Raw genomic sequence first — 19,851 nt, forward strand, 5'->3', positions numbered from 1 at the left:
TGAGGCATCATTCACTGTGTCTGGTTCTTACCACTGTCCTCCACTCCCACCTTACTTTTCTTTACATTCTGAGTTGTATCCTAGTTTTTATCAAGCTAAAAAAAGAACTGAGACCCACCTTGTGCTTTTCCCCAGACATCTGCCTTCTCCTTTTCCTGATTCCTCCCCCTTGCCATGCTTCTTTTCCCCTTATCACTTCCTGCTTTTACTTCCTGCCCCTGGTTCCTCCTATTACTTATTTCCCTTGTCCTGTAAATCCTTTTGTGATCTCCTGCTACTGAGTCTGCTCAGGTCCACCCATCCAGTATCTTCTTTTCATGGCCATGTTCCTAATATGCCCCGTAAATAATAAAGAGCACAAACCAGAAATGCTTAATGAACAGGTCAGTGGTGGAAACAACATGAATGGCACTCCCAGCCTGCTGCAAGTGATCCAGCATTTTGATCTAATGTGAAACTTAAACAAAAGTCAGATGTTTAAAAATGCTTTGAAATCCTTGAAGAAAAGCTGTTATATAGGTGCCAAGCATAACCTAACTAAATGATCGCACAATTACAGGTAGAAAAACAAATTTAAGATCAGGACCTGATAGATCAAGAACAAATAGTAATCTTCTCCTCATCTGGAATGAGACAATATAAGAAAAATGGTGCCCCAAAATAATGTCCCTTTTTTTTTTTTTAAACTAGGAAGCTATTTGACCTCTGGACTGTTTCTCCAGTCTCTATGGGACTAATTTTCCAAGGTGCTAAGCACCCACAGTTCCCTCTAGCAGTTGTGCTGGAACAGTTTTGGGAGTGGGGGTGCTCTTATTCCTGTCCGCACCTCTCACTGCTCCCTGGAGCTGGGGCCAGGAGCAGGGCCGTGGCTCCGGGCGTGGGGCGGGACAAACACGGACAGGGGTGAGGCGGCTGGGGCCACAGCTAGGTCCTGTGCGTGCGGCCGGCAGCTGAGCGGGATCCTGGGGCCGGCAGAGGAACCTGCGGAGCCCCAGCGGCTGGATGGGACCTTGGGCCAGCGGCCAGGACCCTGGGGCTGGCAGCAGAGCCCCCGGGGCTGCCGGCCAAGCAGGACCCGGGGCTCCAGCAGGGCTGGTGGCAGGGGCCGGAAAACCTGGGCGTGCTGCTGCACCCCCCTCACCTCTACTTCCCATGCCTATGCCCTCTAGCATCTGGCAGAGGCTTAATGGGGGTGGAGTGATTGTGGCATCCAAAAATCTGTCTCTTGGGACCCAGAGACTGACTAGACTATTTTCTCATTCCACCCATGCTCTTGTCCAGCTGCCACAAGTCTCCCTATTTAGCCCTTTATTTTACAAGGTGGTTGTGCACCAGTACAAGTGTAAGTAGAGACCTCATGTGGGTTTGGATAAATGTCAGCACTAACATAGACTTCCACACTGAGCGGAAGCAAGTCTCAAGCCTCTTAGGCACCTGCTCCTTTATTCTCAAGAGCTCAGTGGGAAGGAAGGAGTGGGGAGTGTGGAGAATAAGCATTCCTGAGGGGACAAGTTGAACAAGATTCTCAGTATACAGATATATTCTCCTCTCCTCAAACTTATTTCTGCTAGGAAGCAAGAGTAATTTGGCAGCAGTGCGGTCCTTAATACAGGGTCAGGTTCTGCGGTGCTGTCTATCCTACTCATCGTATTTACCTGTGTTTATACAAGTAACATTTTACATAAGTTTTTCTAATGGTTAATTAAATAAGAATGATCTTGGTTTAAGTACGTCTATGGAAGTTACCACTATGCTATATCCTGTATTGCCTATGATGGAGGTGAGACACAACAGCAATGCCGGGAATTGACCATGGACTGTCAATGGCAGGGGGTGTTTCCTAAAGCAAGATTAAGTGTGTTTTGTGCTCTATAGCCAAATGAAGGAGGATGTCCTCCTTGGCTGCTGAGATTCTCTAGATATGGAGGAGCAGCACTTTGAGAGATGACCCCGGCACTAGGGTTTGTGACCCTTGCCTGAAGAGGACCCCATTGGAGGACATCTCATTCAGGCTGTGTTTGTTTTTGTCTTTCACTTTTTATGATGAGGACTTGAGCTCCGATTTTTGCATTTTGTCTACTTTAGCTTTTTCATACAGATGGTGGGTGCTATGTGATGGCAGTAGATTTGCCTCCTTATATGACCTCCCTGAAACACAGGCTGAGAAGTATGTGTATTCTGATGACATCTTCAGGGCTGACACTGGAAAACAATTGCTATAGGATAGAAAGGGAATCTCAGCCAAAACATGGATACTTGGACCACCTGCTTCTAGCAGTGGAGACTAATTCTCAGTGAAACCAAGACAGTGACAACTACTTTCCATCTAAACAATCATCTTGCCAATCAACCAATCATGATCCATGTCCAAGGATGGCCATTGCCATTCCGACCAGTTGTCACATACTTGGGAGTAAAACTTGAGCATAGCCTGACACACTGGCTTCAGGAACACCGCAACACCTGAAAATGAAGATCTCTTCTCACACCACCTTGATATGAAAACTATCAGGAACCTCCATCCTGGGGAGCAGACCCTTCAGTCCTTTGTACATCTGCATACGCCCTGGTATTTGCTTCAGCTGAATACTGCTCTATGGTCTGGGGCTGCAGCAGGCGCACTTAGCTTTTCAACGTTGTATTCTTAGTGGCTGTTTGCACTATACACCAGTGTCCAGTCTGTATTTGCTAGCATAAATAACTCCGCCAGACCTTCATGCGATACCCTTAAGTCTGCTTGCAGAGATATGGCAACCTATTACGTGTCTGGTTGATTGATGCCCCATTCTTAGACAGGGAACAACACACTGCACCAGCGTAAAAGTCTGATCATATTCAGGGGAGGAATCCATTCCTGTGGTCCAGGGGATGATACCCCAACTGATTTCTCAATGCTCCTTTGCTACAGCAGCTCACACACCTTTGGACAATACTGGCCCTTTACCTGTTGCTAGCTATACAGCAATCCTGTAGCTCTAGTAGCAACAATGGGAAATATTAAGAGAAATAGTCTAGTGTTCACAAGACCCGTATTAGAAGCATTACACTCTTGGATCCGACTCTTCTTGGCTGAACATACCCTGTAGGCATGATGCTTTCTAACAACTTCTAAAAGCTGCCTTTTAAAAAGTAACATGTACCTGAGTGTTACATACACTGTGCTATGAATGCCAAGTGTGAAGTAGGAAAGTAAATATTTTAATCACTCCATGCATTTATTTTAGCTTGGTTCCATTAAATTCCCAATTGGCAATATGAGTTATCATATCCTGAATTAAGTAGGATTGTTATGAAAAGAATAGAAGAATTCTGTTGAAGTTATGCTTGATCAGCATTATGTTCCTATGAGGTCAGTGGACTTATTGGCCATCACAAAGTTTGGAGGGCACTACAGACAAATTTTTTTCCTTAGTGGCATCTGGCTCCTTAGGGAGTTCTATAATCTGTACTGCTGATGATTGGACTGTTGCTTCTAAGTCTAGCTCCAATGAAACTGACGATGGCTGTTTGTGCAGTCTCCTCCTCCAGAGTGCCTGGATTCCTTTGACTTACCTTTCCCTATGAAGAAAGTGCACTTTTATCCTTTTGAAAATAAAGTCTAGTGGGCAGGACTGAGTCCCGCCTGAGACTCAAATGCAAGTCCTTTTGTGGTTAGACAAAGTGGTTTCTTAATGCCATTCTGTGATAGAAGTGCCCTTAGAGCCAGTTCATCCTTTTCTGAGGTCAGTCTTTTTTTTTTTTTTTTTTTTTGTAAATTGGGAGCAAACTTTACAACATTCTGTTTGCAATAAAATTGAACGTTCATTTTTTAGCACACAACCTCATAACCAATTCTTTTACAGTCAAAACTTCCTTTGTGTGCCCAAAAATAAAGGGGAGGAGAGGGAGATCTAGTATAGTGATTTCACTAGTACTGCTCTCTTGTGCTTCTATGCTGAGATGTGTGGTGTAAAGGGCAGGTTCTGTGTCTTTGTAAAACTGGTACGACAGTCCTCCTTAAAACTTGATAATTTTGTCTATAGGTAAATAGACATTTTTAGTACATGCTTAAATATCTGGGACCTACCTGGTTGGAACATCTTTTTTCAAACCTTGGTTGTAGTCGCTCCAAAGATTTTGTGCCTTTATAAAAGTTGTGTCCAAAAGTACTCTATTAAGTGTATGTGATGCAATACATAATAATTCAATGTGCATATTAAATGCAAATTAATAATTATAATAATAATAAATTGTTAAGCAATGTTAACATTGCATAGCTTAAAATTTCAAGAAGCAAGATGGTCAAATACTGCTTCCAGCTACACGTGCAACCCAAGTTAATTCTGCGTAGTTTCAAAGAGCAGAATTTAGCCCAGGAACTGCATACATTAAAGTTTCCACATCAATGTTAACTTGCCACATTACATCCTGTATTATTTTATAGTATATGTTTTACAACATTACAAGTGTATCTCTGAAACATGCATAGTCAAATTCAGGTTCAAGAAGGCCAGTACCCTTCCTGGATATCCTGAACAGGAAAAAAACCCAGAAAGCAGATTAGTTTTTAGTGTGTCTCCAAAAGTTTTGCTGCATTCTGCAATATCCTACAAATCCTAAGCATTCATTTTAAAAAAGTCATTCTTTTTCTAATGTAATGGTAAACGTACTGCCTGTTAGAAACCAGCTCAAACTAAAGCCCCAGATCAGCCTTCCTGGGCCCATTTTAGTTATGAACACCCATCTAGCAGAAACTAGGTTTACTGAAATTAAAGGTGCAGGAAAGATAGGAACTCGTCCCTTCCTCACTCTGTTTAATTTCCTGAAAGGTGGATTTCAAAGTCTAAGTGAGACCATGTAAATGCTTAAATTATTGAGTTTCAGACCAAAAAAGGAACAAATGGTGTAATATAACATTCAGATTTCACACTCGAAATTAAAAATGTGAAGCTTCCAGTAGCAAGCGTAGCTCAGATGACAGGGACATGTGTACGACTTTCTGTACCTGTTAAATACATAGATTGGGACAGGAGACTATTGCCTATCAGATATAAAGGCACTTTTGGGGGAAGGATTTTGCAGTCTTTCAGTCAGACATTTACTTTCACATGTGCCTTATCTGAGCTGCTGCCCCGATAAGCCAGGGGAAATGTATAGTGATATCACCAGGGACTAAGCTTTATTACAGCGATAGACATTTGTGATGTTATTGTGATGATCAAAATTTGGGGGGGCTGCTCTCAATTCCACAAACACTACAGGTTTCAGAGTAGCAGCCGTGTTAGTCTGTATTCGCAGAAAGAAAAGGAGTACTTGTGGCACCTTAGAGACTAACAAATTTATTTGAGCATAAGCTTTCGTGAGCTCACGAAAGCTTATGCTCAGATAAATTTGTTAGTCTCTAAGGTGCCACAGGTACTCCTTTTCTTTTTACAAACACTACAGGCAGCTAGGGAGTGTTCCCTGGCCTGACTAGTTTTCCCTGTTGTACTATGTAAGCTGCAGGTAGCAGCAGCTAGAGCCTGCAATACTGAGGTGCTCTGAGCAGCGCAAAACACTGCAGCAGAAAGCACAGCAGAGCCATCCCTCCCACCTCTAGAGCTAGTAGGAGCAGCCTCAGCCCATCCCCCACAATCCTGGAAGGGGGCATTAATGGAGGTCCAAGCCCAGGGCAGGCCTTCTCTAGGCTAGAGACATGGCAGGCAGCTTCTGGAGCCTGCAAGGAAGGAGGAATTGGGGGTCTGGTCAGCTGCTGGAGTCTGCCTGGCAGCAGTTAGAAGGGCTGCAAGAATCTGCCAAGGAGAGTCACGTGTTGGGGAGGGGGGTCAGGGAGCAGATGTACCTGGCATGGCTCTCAGCAGTGGTAGGGATTTGGGAAGCAGGTGAAAGGGCATGAGAAAAGACTCTAAACAGTGGGAAAGAAGACGGGGGGAGGGAAAGGCAGGGCCTGCCTATTTCTCTGCACAATTCAAATGTCTGACTTGTTATTTTTACATACACTCTCTTGAGATAGGCAGGGGCATTAGAGGGCATTGAAAAAAGACCAGTTCTTAAAAAAGAAGTTTCAGGACTTTAGTCTAATCTCATGATTTGGGAGTTTTTGAACTGTTGGGGTTGGCAATACTGTTACTAGACTCTGCTAGAAGCCTACCAGATACCTTGAACACACTTAGATTTTTTTCAGTACTTACAACTCTCTTATTTTGAATCCTTATCCACCCAGATTAAATAGCTGTAGACCCTAGAGAAGACTATGTCCATGTCAAGTTTTAAATTTAAACAATTTGTCCTGTAGCTTTGTTTTTAAAAAGTGCAAATAAAACTTTGTGGGTTTTTTTACACAAAAGAAAAAATGTATGTTCCACAGTCGCACAACCTGTAACCAATAAGTGCACATTTCAGAAATGTGTAAGTGCATTCAAACAGAAGGTCATAATGGAAAGTGCTTTGTATCCTTAGCTATGGAGGTTGCTACCAAATATCCACTATGTAGCATGTGACTTTTCCAAATATAGCATAGTAACAATATTACTAGGAGTCCAGTGTCTGGAATAAAATCAGTGCTGAATTTACAAGGACAATACAGAGCAGTTACATCACAGAACTGATTCAGCTGGTCTCAAAGAGAGAGATCCATTTACACTGGAATTCCCTCCCACTCTCCTTTTTTCTCTCTCCTGGGGAGTTCTTGTTTTTATAGCAATTTTTTTGCTATAATGTGAGTAACTTTGGGATTTCCAGATTCCAAAACATTGTGATATATCGTATCATAGTTTAATTATAGGCATCATAGTGTCTGGATTAGATACATAGCTATTATAGGTTAGCCTTGCTCCACTGAAGCAATTGAAGCTGATTTACACCAGCTGAGGCTCTCTCTTTCTACCTTAAATTGTCTAAAAAAGCTGTGTAGACAAAGAAACAGGTAAACCACAAATACAAAAGAGAGAGAGAGAGAGTGGTAAAAATTATTAATGATAGGGATGTACAACCATTTCTGTTAGATGTATGACATGAGAAAAAAAATGGCAAAATATTATTGTGTATATTTTGCTTTCCTATTTTATTTGTTTCATTGATCAGTCCTGAGTCTGTGTTCATGATTGCACACTAAATTCCATTCTTTTGCATGGTGTAATTAGTCCTGTATTTCATTTTCTGACTGTGTTGCATTACATTTTTTTTTCTAGTGTTGCAGAGTACATTTTTTTTATCAAGAGGCAAATCTTTCTCCATATTAGAACTTCCTTTCATGGATTGAGAATTGGTTAAAAGACAGGGAACAAAGGATAGGAATAAATGGTAAATTTTCAGAATGGAGAGGGGTAATTAGTGGTGTTCCCCAAGGGTCAGTCCTAGGATCAATCCTATTCAGCCTATTCATAAATGATCTGGAGAAAGGGGTAAACAGTGAGGTGGCAAAGTTTGCAGATGATACTAAACTGCTCAAAATAGTTAAGATCAAAGCAGTCTATGAAGAACTTCAAAAAGATCTCACAAAACTAAGCGATTGGGCAACAAAATGGCAAATGAAATTTAATGTGGATAAATGTAAAGTAAAGCACATTGGAAAAAATAATCCCGACTATACATACAATATGATGGGGGCTAATTTAGCTACAACTAATCAGGAAAAAGATCTTGGAGTCATCGTGAATAGTTCTCTGAAGACGTCCACACAGTGTGCAGCAGCAGCCAAAAAAGCAAACAGGATGTTAGGAATCATTAAAAAAGGGATAGAGAATAAGATGGAGAATATTTTATTGCCCTTATATAAATCCATGGTACGCCTACATCTTGAATACTGCATACAGATGTGGTCCCCTCATCTCAAAAAAGGTATACTGGCATTAGAAAAGGTTCAGAAAAGGGCAATTAAATGATAAGGGATTTGGAATGGGTCCCATATGAGGAGAGATTAAAAAGGCTAGGACTTTTCAGCTTGGAAAAGAGGAGACTAAGGGGGGATTTGATAGAGGTCTATAAAATCATGAAAAGAAAAGGAGTACTTGTGGCACCTTAGAGACTAACCAATTTATTTGAGCATGAGCTTTCGTGAGCTACAGCTCACTTCATCGGATGCATACCGTGGAAACTGCAGCAGACTTTATATATACACAGAGAATATAAAACAATACCTCCTCCCACCCCACTGTCCTGCTGGTAATAGCTTATCTAAAGTGATCATCAGGTGGGCCATTTCCAGCACAAATCTAGGTTTTCTCACCCTCCACCCCCGCACACAAATTCACTCTCCTGCTGGTGATAGCCCATCCAAAGTGACACCTCTTTACACAATGTGCATGATAATCAAGTTGGGCTATTTCCTGCACAAATCCAGGTTTTCTCACATCCCCCCCACCCCCATACACACACAAACTCACTCTCCTGCTGGTAATAGCTCATTCAAACTGACCACTCTCCAAGTTTAAATCCAAGTTAAACCAGAACATCTGGGGGGGGGGGTAGGAAAAAACAAGAGGAAACAGGCTACCTTGCATAATGACTTAGCCACTCCCAGTCTCTATTTAAGCCTAAATTAATAGTATCCAATTTGCAAATGAATTCCAATTCAGCCGTTTCTCACTGGAGTCTGGATTTGAAGTTTTTTTGTTTTACGATAGCGACCTTCATGTCTGTGATTGCGTGACCAGAGAGATTGAAGTGTTCTCCGACTGGTTTATGAATGTTATAATTCTTGACATCTGATTTGTGTCCATTTATTCTTTTACGTAGAGACTGTCCAGTTTGACCAATGTACATGGCAGAGGGGCATTGCTGGCACATGATGGCATATATCACATTGGTGGATGTGCAGGTGAACGAGTCTCTGATAGTGTGGCTGATGTTATTAGGCCCTGTGATGGTGTCCCCTGAATAGATATGTGGGCTATCACCAGCAGGAGAGTGAATTTGTGGGGGGGGGGGGGGTGGAGGGTGAGAAAACCTGGATTTGTGCTGGAAATGGCCCACCTGATGATCACTTTAGATAAGCTATTACCAGCAGGACAGTGGGGTGGGAGGAGGTATTGTTTCATATTCTCTGTGTATATATAAAGTCTGCTGCAGTTTCCACGGTATGCATCCGATGAAGTGAGCTGTAGCTCACGAAAGCTCATGCTCAAATAAATTGGTTAGTCTCTAAGGTGCCACAAGTACTCCTTTTCTTTTTGCGAATACAGACTAACACGGCTGTTACTCTGAAACCTATAAAATCATGAGTGGTGTGGAGAAAGGAATAAGGAAAAGTTATTTACTTGTTCCAATAATATAAGAACTAGGGGCCACCAAATGAAATTAATGGGCAGCAGATATAAAACAAATAAAAGGGAGTTCTTCTTCACTCCAGCGCACAGTCAACCTGTGGAACTCCTTGCCTGAGGAGGTTGTGAAGGCTAGGACTATAACAGGGTTTAAAAGAGAACTGGACAAATTCATAGAGGTTAAGTTCATTAATGGCTATTAGCCAGGATGGACAAGGAATGGTGTCCCTAGCCTCTGTTTGTCAGAGGGTGGAGATGGATGACAAGAGAGAGATCACTTGATCATTACTGGACCTTTGGTCTCACCTAGTATTGCCGTTCTTATGTTCCTAGACCCAATTTCGTCAAAAACATTTCTTAAAATATATATGTATTTTAGGAAATATCCAACACAAACTGCATGAAGATAGCCCCTTTTTTGTCTTTTACTGTACATCTTCAACATTCATTAGGTATTCATCATTCTAAATAGGATTTTTTGTTACTGCTAGCCAGTCAATAGACCGGTAATCACATCTTCAGTAAGGTCTAGGTTGTGACTTGGAGTGTCTCGCAGGGTAATCATTGAGCTGGTGCTAAGTTTATGCACCATCCTTTGCTCAAGGCTGTGCCTAAAAGTATGCTTTAGCCCTAAAGTAGCAATACCTATTGCTTATCAGATGGAATAAGCAAGACCCAAATGTGTGCCTCAGTGCTTAAAGTGATAAAGGAGCAGCATATTGTTTGAAAATACTGATTTTGGTTTTAAAGTTTGCATGTAGCCAGGCCTTGGAATAATGCCAAAGGGAAGACCTGAAGAAGAGCTCTCCTCGAAACCTTCTCTCACCAACAGAAGGTGGTCTAATAAAATATTATCTCACCCACCTTGTCTCTCTGAAGAGAAGTAGAAGTTCAGCTTCAAGAGCAGGGTTGTAGTCTAGTCTTTAGCAATAGACCTGATCCAGTTGACTGTATTTGCATAGGTTTCAATTTCCAGTGGAGCTGCCTTCCAGGCAGACATGAGTCATGAGTCTGGCATTGAGATGATAAAGGTGTCTCTGTCCACTAGCATCAGACTATTAAAATAAATAAGTTGGAGTCGTAGGCACTACTGTGAAAAAATTGTGAAAAACATTTTGATCATTAGTTTGTGACAAATAAAGTACGGATTATGGTGAATTTAGTTTGAGATAAACACGTGGAAAATATGAAAAAGAAATCTCCTATCTGATCTAGGCTCGCATGTATTGTCTTCATTTCCATTGTCATGTGTTTAACTATATGGGTTTTCCTTTTAATTTTACCAGAAGTCAAATGACAAGTCAAGTAAAATTGTGGTCTTAATTTAGTTGCGGGGCATCCAAATCTGCATTATGATGTTCCTTAGCACTTATTTGCAAAAATAGGCACATATTTGAATGTTCAGATGTAAGATTTAGAAATCCAATTTAGATGCTTACAATTCAGCAGTGGGTTCCCTCCTTAAGATTTTGTAGACTGACAATGCTCCATTAGGCCTCCAGATGGTGGTGTTTACCCAGACATTGAGATTCAGGAGCTGGACAGTGTTATCTATCCTCTGACTGTCATTTTCAGTGTCAGGCTTTTAGTTTTTTAAATTATTTTCAGTTTCTACAGATGTGTTCTTTGAATGGTTTCAATAAAATTTTATAGCCATCGTTTGAAAAATAGTAGGATTATTGTGATTTGTGTTTTGTAGCAGAAAATATTTCTCTGACAGGGACGTAGCTTGGGTTAGAGCTCCCCATTCTATCATCATGCCTCTCCTTTCCTTTAGCTCTCTTCTCAGTGCCCACCACCAACCTATTTATTTTTAGTGGGGATTTTAATGTCCATAATGTTGTTGGAATTTTTATCTTTTTTTAAACAAAAAGATTCTGGCTCCTCAGAGCTTTACATGATATTATCTATATATTTAGTAAGGCCCAAAACACCCTTCAAACATTTCCTACCCCACAACACAAATGATTCAGGTCATAAACCTGTTGTGGGTTGTCTCCCCTCATGTGGTAAATACAGGCATATTAAATGTGGCACATTTCATAGCAGAGAGAAAAAGTATTTGACATCTAAAAGGCTAGTACTGGAGGGATCCGAAATTCAATATGGAAAAATACAAACTGGAGCTGCCTTTTGTACTAGTGCGTATCGGCATTACATGCTTGAAATCTTGAAATATTTTTTGAAAAATTCTGCTAAAACAGTACTTTGTTATGGGGGTGTAATATATTACTTTTTTAGTAAAATACATGAAACCTGTACAAGAGAGCACCTTTATTTTGTGTGTGTATGTATATATGTCTGCCTGTGTATGTATATATCAAATCACCTTGTTTCTGAGATAGCATCACTAGGATGTGGCAAGCAATCAGTAATCTGATTTGTAGTATTCTTCTCTGAGGCCCAGAGGGTAGAGCCCTGTTCGGTGGTAGTTCTGAAATTTTTTTGTTAAAATTTAAAACTTTTGGCAAATAAAAAAAATCTGTTTGGGGTTGAACTAATTGTTTTATTTGACCTGAAAGATTTTTTCCCAAGCATTTTTAAAGGATTAGAGGAGTGCCCCTCTCCCCCCACCCCCGATCACCTTTAACCCAGTGGTTAGGGCATTCACCTGGAACAGGCATTTTAACCCAGGCATTCACACAGGAGCGGGGAGACCTTGGTTCCAGTCCCCCGCTCCAATGAAATTGAATTATTTGTACAAAGGGGAACAAATGATAATGATACATTGGTTACCTCACAGAGCTGTTGAGGGCATAATTTAATTAATTTATGGGAGGTGCTCAGATACCAGAGTTCTGAGTATCCTAAAAAAGCCTATGAATAAATAAAAATAAAACTAATACACCAGTGCTAGCATTATCTTAAGCAATTCTGGGATGGTCATATTAGATGAACATACTCTTAAAATCTCTCGTAAGTCAATGTAAACATCGTGGCCACGCTACCCTCTTAACCTTCCCTTGACTCACGTTGAACAGAAGACTCTGGTGGAATTATCTGCACTCAAAATGGGCCTTACAGCATCATCCAGTCATGTAAAGTCAGGGACATCATTTAATAGTGCCTTTCATAAAAGACCAGCAGTCCTTACATTAAATGCTGCACATTCTGCCTTGTATATCACTAGAAGGGATGCAGCTGCCACATCTGGCTGCCTGAATAAGGGCTTCCAACCCATCTTTTATCATAACCCAGGCCTCTCACACAAATCCCCCTCACTTTTAAAACCCCATTTTTTTTCCATCTCGCCACAATCTAATGAATCTTTTACACTGGCCTGTCCCAAGAGACCACCTTAGATTATCCCAGAACACACTGAGCACAGTCTTGCTCCTCCTTTATTAGACCACCAACCAATTTTTATCATTCTTTGCATGGTTGTTGAGGACAAGATTTCACTATGCAATGCTCTGTTGGTTTAAAAAAATAAAGAGCATGCTTTTTCCAGATTGTCATTGTACTAACAAATATGTTTTTCTTGTTCTTTCTTTTTTCTTATCTGGTAAGGGGTTTGTAAGCAAGCTGGATGAATTCATTCACTGGTTAAATGAAGCCATGGAAACGACAGAGAATTGGACTCCTCCTAAAGCAGAGACAGACAGCCTTAAACTGTACCTTGAGACACACTTGGTAGGACAAGATTACATTATGATTGCTATCAGTAATTGAAGTGTTCTGCTGTGCTTTTTGTTCGTAGATTATTTTTTCTAATTATTAGTCAACATATTTTAATGCCATATTTACAGTGTTGCAAATTGAAGTAGTATTCAAAATTCCAACAAATTCACTTTCTGAAAGAAAAACAAAATTTCCTGCATTCTTTAGCAACCATAGTGTAGCAAAAATCTCTCTTTGAAAATGAAATTAGAAAAAATTATATTGCAATTCAGAGATTATCCTCATATTGAAAGAAAAGGGAAATAATAAAAGATAAAAGTAAAATTATATTTCTCCTGGCCGGTATTAATGAAGCTCTAATTTATTTTTTCTGTCTGCCACATTTTTAATCATAGTACAGAATGATTTAAATAAAATATTTGAATTTATTATTTCAATCATTTTAGCGGATGTGCATTTTCTATCATGTAACTCGCTATTCTTGCTGTTGTGCAAAAAGCCAAAACATTGTGTGGAAGTAGGAAACACTTGGCGAAATAAGATCTGAATATAGTACAGGCAAGAATTATAGATTGAGAGGCACTGGATAAGCCTCATCAGGTTTTTACTGAATACTTCTAACAGCTGCTGCTGGTTACAAGCAGGTGAAAACCAACTACAGTAGTTGAATTGTAGTAAAATATGAAAAGCAACCATGTTAGATGAAATGAGATTTTAGATGCTGAAAACCTTGTGCTTAGATTTTTCACACTATTATCAAACATATGGGGCAGAGACCATGTCTTCCTATCAGTTTGTATGGTGTAATGGAGTCCCATTCCTGATTCAGACCTTTGTTACTAACCCAATATAAATAATAATGAAAATGCCTCCTTAAAGGAAAAGTCTTGTGATTTAAGTGGCATAGCTCCCCAGGAAAAGTATTAAATACAATCTGTGTATGTGTGTTGCAGAACTAATTTTCAAGACCGTCTTCTTCTGCAGCCCAATTGGATAATGCAAAGTAGGAGCAAAAATAAATAAATAAGCTCCTCCATTTCAAAGAATTGGAAATCAGTGAGTTTCAATACCCTGATACAGTAAATTCTGTTGTTCGTTTATTTCTATTAATTTAATGGTCGGCCTGACCACCATTAAATTAAGCAGTTAAAAAAATGGAACTTACCCTGCCACAACTTTAAAACTCTCTGATCTCCAGCTTTCAAGCATAAATTGACATTTTTCATGCCCTTTATTGATGTTAATCATTTCCATCATAGTAGTGCCTAGAGGCATTGTGCTAGGCACTGTGCACGTAGGTAGTAAATAACTGTCCCTGCACCAAATAGTTTGTGATTCTGCCATGTATTTTACAAAAGTTCCCTTGGGCTAACATGAAGCCCCATAGACTTTGGCCCCATGCAAGTGCAGGGATCTGACCACGCACCCACCACACACTGCAGGATCGGCACCTAAAAGTCCTGGGTCATTTCAGTTTGTTCACTCCTACTCTACTGTATTAAACTCTCTGGAAGATGGCTTTCTCTGAGCTAGATGGACATAACTGCACTGTCCCAAGAGCAGGACAGAAACAAGGCTGTGACTTTCAGTATCTATTTCCCCCTCGCTCAATGGGGGAAGTCATCCGTACCAGCCCTCTTACTAGCACAGATTACTTGAAAGTCTGCCCCAGCTCCAGAGCATGGGCCAGTGCATTGTGGGAGTTGGAACCAAAATTACTCTCTCCCTATCCCTGCCTGTACATACGCTACCCACCACTGTGGGATGGGCAGGAGCAGCCTCATGGTGGCTGCTCTTCTCCTTCAGGATTCACCAATATGTATAGTCTGCATGGGAGAGTGGGCATCTTACACCCCCTCACTTCTCTGTGAAGGTGCACAGGAGAGATCACACCTGAGCCTTATACCTTTGTCTATCATTTCATTAGATTATTTTAAAGCCATTAAAAATCTATCACCAGAGTGTTCCTGATGCATAGAGTACTTTACACGTTTCGCGTGTGGGGGGGGTCATTTACATGAAGTAAGAGTGGTTCCCCCCCCAATCCTTCCATGAAGTAGTAGAGTATATAATACACTACAATTTCAGTCTGTGAATATACCTTGATGGCATGTATATTGTCAGTCTATGTAAGCAATTTGTTGGACAGCACGGAAAAGCAGTAGTGATCCTACAGCCTCATTTCTCCTGGGATTTAAAAAAACATATGCTATCATATTCCTTTCTTTGCAGTAGAAGATTGAATTATTAAAATAAGAGATATTTTTGTAATAGGAAGATAGAGTTATTCGTATTAATTAGAATATCAGCTTTTCACTGGTATTGGTTTGACAGAAATTCCAATCTGTGTTTAAACAGATGTATATGAACTTCAATTCACATTCAGTTCAGTGTTAAAATTCCTCTTGATTTAGCATTTTAAATCAATGCTGATTAAGGGCTTTGAGGGAGGGGGGAGCTTACCTCCCTCAAAGTTTCTTGTTTTACAAGATAGGTTCTGCAAATTTGAATGCCATCAGCTTTTTTTGATGTCTTCTGAACAGAAGGCACTATGTACCTTGCAGGCTAACTCCTAAGCGAGGTTCCAGGTTCCTCAGCACTACCTCAGGGTTTCTGCACTGACATCCAGTTGTGAGTTGACTCTCTTTCAAATAAATTAATAAAATGAATTTGCCTCTCTCCTATAGGTTTAATCTACACTAGCTATCTTTGTATTCACAATTATCAGTGGAAGCTGCAATATAAACATTTCAGGCATCTTTACCACAATCCTACCAGATTGTGTATTATGGCGACAAAGTGGGCTAGTGGAGAAAAGGCTCTGCCTCAGATTATCATTGCTGCCTGTGGCCCTGCTCTGACTGAAACATATGGCCACAATTAGGGTTGCCAATTTTGGCAGGACGTATTCCTGGAGGTTTCATCACATGACATAATCTTTAATGAAAGATTAATTTTTAATTGCTGGAGACCCCAAGGCAATCCTAACCCTAGCCACAACAGGGAGCTGGATGTCAATAAAAGGGGATATTTTGTACTTGCCACTTAACTCCCCACTGCTGCCACATACAGGGAAGAAAATAAAAAGAATCTCAGATGAGGACAAGGTTTATTTGCTCCCTTTTTGTCTATTGGCTGAGGATGCTCTAGCAAAGATAGTACTGGTAACAGGTTTCAAGAGACCTCTCAATTTTTTTGTCATGTCACCTGGACCATCATTTCAGGACCTCAGCATGTGACTATTGAATATAAATTATTTGAATATTAAAGCTGAATTTTAACTCTCCTCTTGCTAAAATAAATAAAGTTAGCACCACTGAATGGAACACTCACATTTAGCTTTCTGGGGAAATGGAGAACCGTAACAATTTGTAAGGGATAAAAAACCTTTGATACATAAGCAACTAGTCTGAATCCAAGCTAAAATGCTAGTGAACAAAAATCAGCCAGGTTTACGTGAAATTAACTATTAATTTCAGTCCAGTTCCTAGTGGGGGGAAAAGGTCCATATCTCAAGAAAAAAACATTAAAAATGTACACTTCTGCTCACATTCTCAGAGTGTACTGTATTGTATTGGCATGACGAATAACAATTTTCATAAGAGTTGGTCTTTCAGGTAAAGGTTGAGACGAAGTGCTGGAATAAGGAATTTTGTGCTGTTGCTGTGTTCTGCAACTACAAGAGATATCTGTGCAGCCTTGTCAATCTAGCACCTTCTAGGAGCTCAGAATCCATTTATAAAAATTCAAATGGTGAAAAAAATCAGCTCTGTGCCCACTCCTGTGACAACGCTCATTAAATTCATGCACACATAGATATAAAAGAATACTGGTAATAACTACCAAAAAGTGTATAGAACCACTTGGAGACACCAACCTAAAGTGCATATACTTTAAAGATACAAACATGATCTAGAACATGGATTCTCAACCTGGGCTTGTGACCACACATTTGGCTACATCGGAGGAGAGTTCTAGCTATATGAGCTAGTTGGAATGAATGTCCAAGTATGTAAAACACCAAAAACCACTTTTCTGGGCATGGACCTAGAAACATTGGCAAGGTATTTGTCAAAAATTAGTCATTCTCTGAAGAGACATAAAAAAAGACTAGTTTCATAGCTTTCTCACTGACAATTCAGAGGCTCTAAGATATCCTCAATTCTAGAAAAATGGGTGATGGCAGTAGTGATAGCATCCAAATACACAATTATCAGATATTGGGAAGGATGGAAAATACCTTCATAAGCCCAACAGACAAAAAAGATGACCAACACTATAGAAATTGCAAAGCAAATCAGAAAAAAATTATGTAAAAATCTGGATACTTTCTTAGAGAGTGATTCACATGAGAGTAATATGATGCTTATGGTACACTGTTGCCAACATCATTTTTCCTGTCTCTTTCTCTCTGTCCTTTTCCTGTTCCTTCTTTTCCCCTCTGTTTTATAGTTTTCCTTCTAATTATTTTATTTAAATGCTGTCCTATTTTGTGGCTCCTGATTCCTGTTCCCCACGCAGCTGAAGACTACCTACTGCTTGAGGTGGAGGCATCAACAGGTGACTCCATGGGGCTGGGTAACACATGCTCTTGCAGCTCAGTTGGATGCTAATGGGGCAAAGGATTGAAGCTTGGTTCTGTGACCTACTGCCTGAGCCTGTAGTCTTGTACATGTGAGCTGTTCTTTTTGGCCAGCAGCTTTAGGGGCCACTGAGGGAACCAGATCACATGGAGAGTGATTTTTTCAAGGAGCCAGCTACTGCTTTATCCAAAACCATAGGAACACATTTACAGTGGGGAAGAAATACAGATATGGAATCATGCTTTAACCTTCTCTCCAATTCACTGGCTTGAGGCTTCCAAGCAGGGACAACCCCCCAGGTTGGAAAACTGCTTTAGACCTTTAAGTAGTAGATTTAGAAACTTACCATTTAGGACATGAAACCATGCAACTGGTGTGGAATAAGATAATATTTCTCTCAGAAATAAAGTTGATGAGTTAGATAATACAGCTCATATAATAAAACCTTGAAGATTGCTGCATTTATTGAGCACATAGAAAGACCTTACCAAGAAAGAACCTTTGAAAAATGGTTTCTGATTTGCTTTACCTTTCATAACTCTTCTGTTTCAGGTTTCAGAGTAGCAGCCGTGTTAGTCTGTATTCGCAAAAAGAAAAGGAGTACTTGTTGCACCTTAGAGTCTAACAAATTTATCTGAGCATAAGCTTTCGTGAGCTACAGCTCACTTCATCGGTTGCATCCGATGAAGTGAGTTGTAGCTCACGAAAGCTTATGCTCAGATAAATTTGTTAGTCTCTAAGGTGCCACAAGTACTCCTTTTCTTCTGTTGCAGTTATGCTGATTTCTGCCCATTGGCTCCCTGATCAAAATCAGCTTCTAAACAGACTTCATGCACAGGTTTTGGTGGTTTGCAAATCAGTTTTAATCAAAAATAGCATCCTGAAGGCAGCTCATGAAATGAAAGCATCTATCTAGATTATACTACCTCGCTTCTTAAACCAAATGAATTTCTTACCAGCTCAACAAATAAGAATTCAAACTGATGTTCTTTACCCTGCCCATTTAAGAGGTTGCTGAAATGGATACGTTATCACTTTTATTCCTCAGAGGAAACCATTGCTTTTATTAGAGCACAGAAAAAAGTAAGTGAGGATATGAGAGTGACTATTGAGAAGGACTCAGACAAAATGTATTTTTAAAGTGTGAAATTCACTGGGGCTTTTTTTTTCTTCATATTGTAATATTTACTTTTACCGTTTGTTACTAGCATGACTTTGCTTTATTTGATTTGCTTGTGCCAGCTTCCTAATTATAGGGCTTCCTTTGATGTGCTCTTGGATCTTTAGTCCACTGGTGGTTCTGTGTCCTGTATCAAACTTAGCACGAGATAACCTGTGAGGGACTTTATAATGAAAATCCACAAAGAGTGCAGCATCACCTTGTTTAAATTAATTTGTTGCAATGCTTTTTAACTTTAAGAAGAATATGTGTTCCGGGTTATCAGTGAAAAGATCCAATGTACATCTTTAGTGACAGATCTCTTCTACTGAATATTTATTTTTCTACTCTTCTTCTATATGTCCCCCCTTCTCTTGAGATGTTTGTTCATCTCATACCTCCTAAAGGGATTGGTCCAATTATCTGACAATTTCTGTAACTTATAATATGTATATTTCTAACTACTTAACATATTCAGACTTTCTTATTCTTATGTCAAGAATTACTGGAATTGTTCTCTTTCTTTTTAAGATTTTATTTTATATAGACAGATATGAATGATAATTTGTTACAATAATAAAAGTGTACTAAAATTTAAGGAAGAATAGCGAGCTAATTAAAGTAATTATAATTAAGGCAATGGCTGATCTCAAAGCTTTCCCTTATCATATTAGGAAATTATCTATCAAAACATAGTTAATATTCAGGTGCCAACATTTAGATTGTCATATTTTAAGTGTTATGTATTTTGTTGAAGGAGACTAGCAAACATTTACCTTCAGTTGTGTAGAGTAGCCTGAGTCATTTTCTTTTGTGTTTTGATAGTCATTGTTGCAATATGGAATATTGGATGGTGATTAGAGCAGGGGACTAAAAGTGTGGACTCCAAGATTCTGTTTCTGTATCCATCTCCGATTCATTTTGTAACTTTGGACAAATCGCTTAGGTCAATATTTTCAAACTTGGTGCCTAAAAGTAGACTCCTGAATCCATTTTTGTATCCACCTAAATCAGAAACATGATTTTTAGAGCAGCTTCAACTCCCTCTGACTTTAATAGGAGTTATGCGTGTGCAGCACCTCTGAATACCAGGCCACTTATTAGGTGCTTAAATGTGGATTTAGGTGCATAACTTTAGGCACTGAAGGTGTGACGTTGTGGCCTTAATCTCTCCATGTCTCAGTTTACCTATCTTTGTGTGGCCAAATTTATATTCTTATAAATATAACTGAGTTCAAAAAAGAAC

At 39.8% G+C, this 19,851-nt stretch overlaps 1 protein-coding gene across 3 annotated transcripts in view; it reads left to right on the forward strand.

Moving 5' to 3' along the window:
• Positions 1-19,851, forward strand: part of AKAP6 (A-kinase anchoring protein 6) — a 405,099-nt gene that overhangs the window by 170,486 nt on the left and 214,762 nt on the right. For all 3 annotated transcript variants that reach the window (XM_073348987.2, XM_078853347.1, XM_078853346.1), the window contains exon 5: positions 12,753-12,875. In XM_073348987.2, the coding sequence (XP_073205088.1) occupies positions 12,753-12,875 (123 nt within the window). The remainder of the gene's footprint in view (positions 1-12,752; positions 12,876-19,851) is intronic.

This window comes from Lepidochelys kempii, chromosome 6 (genome assembly GCF_965140285.1).
Source record: "Lepidochelys kempii isolate rLepKem1 chromosome 6, rLepKem1.hap1, whole genome shotgun sequence".
Classification (NCBI taxonomy): Eukaryota; Metazoa; Chordata; order Testudines; family Cheloniidae; genus Lepidochelys; species Lepidochelys kempii.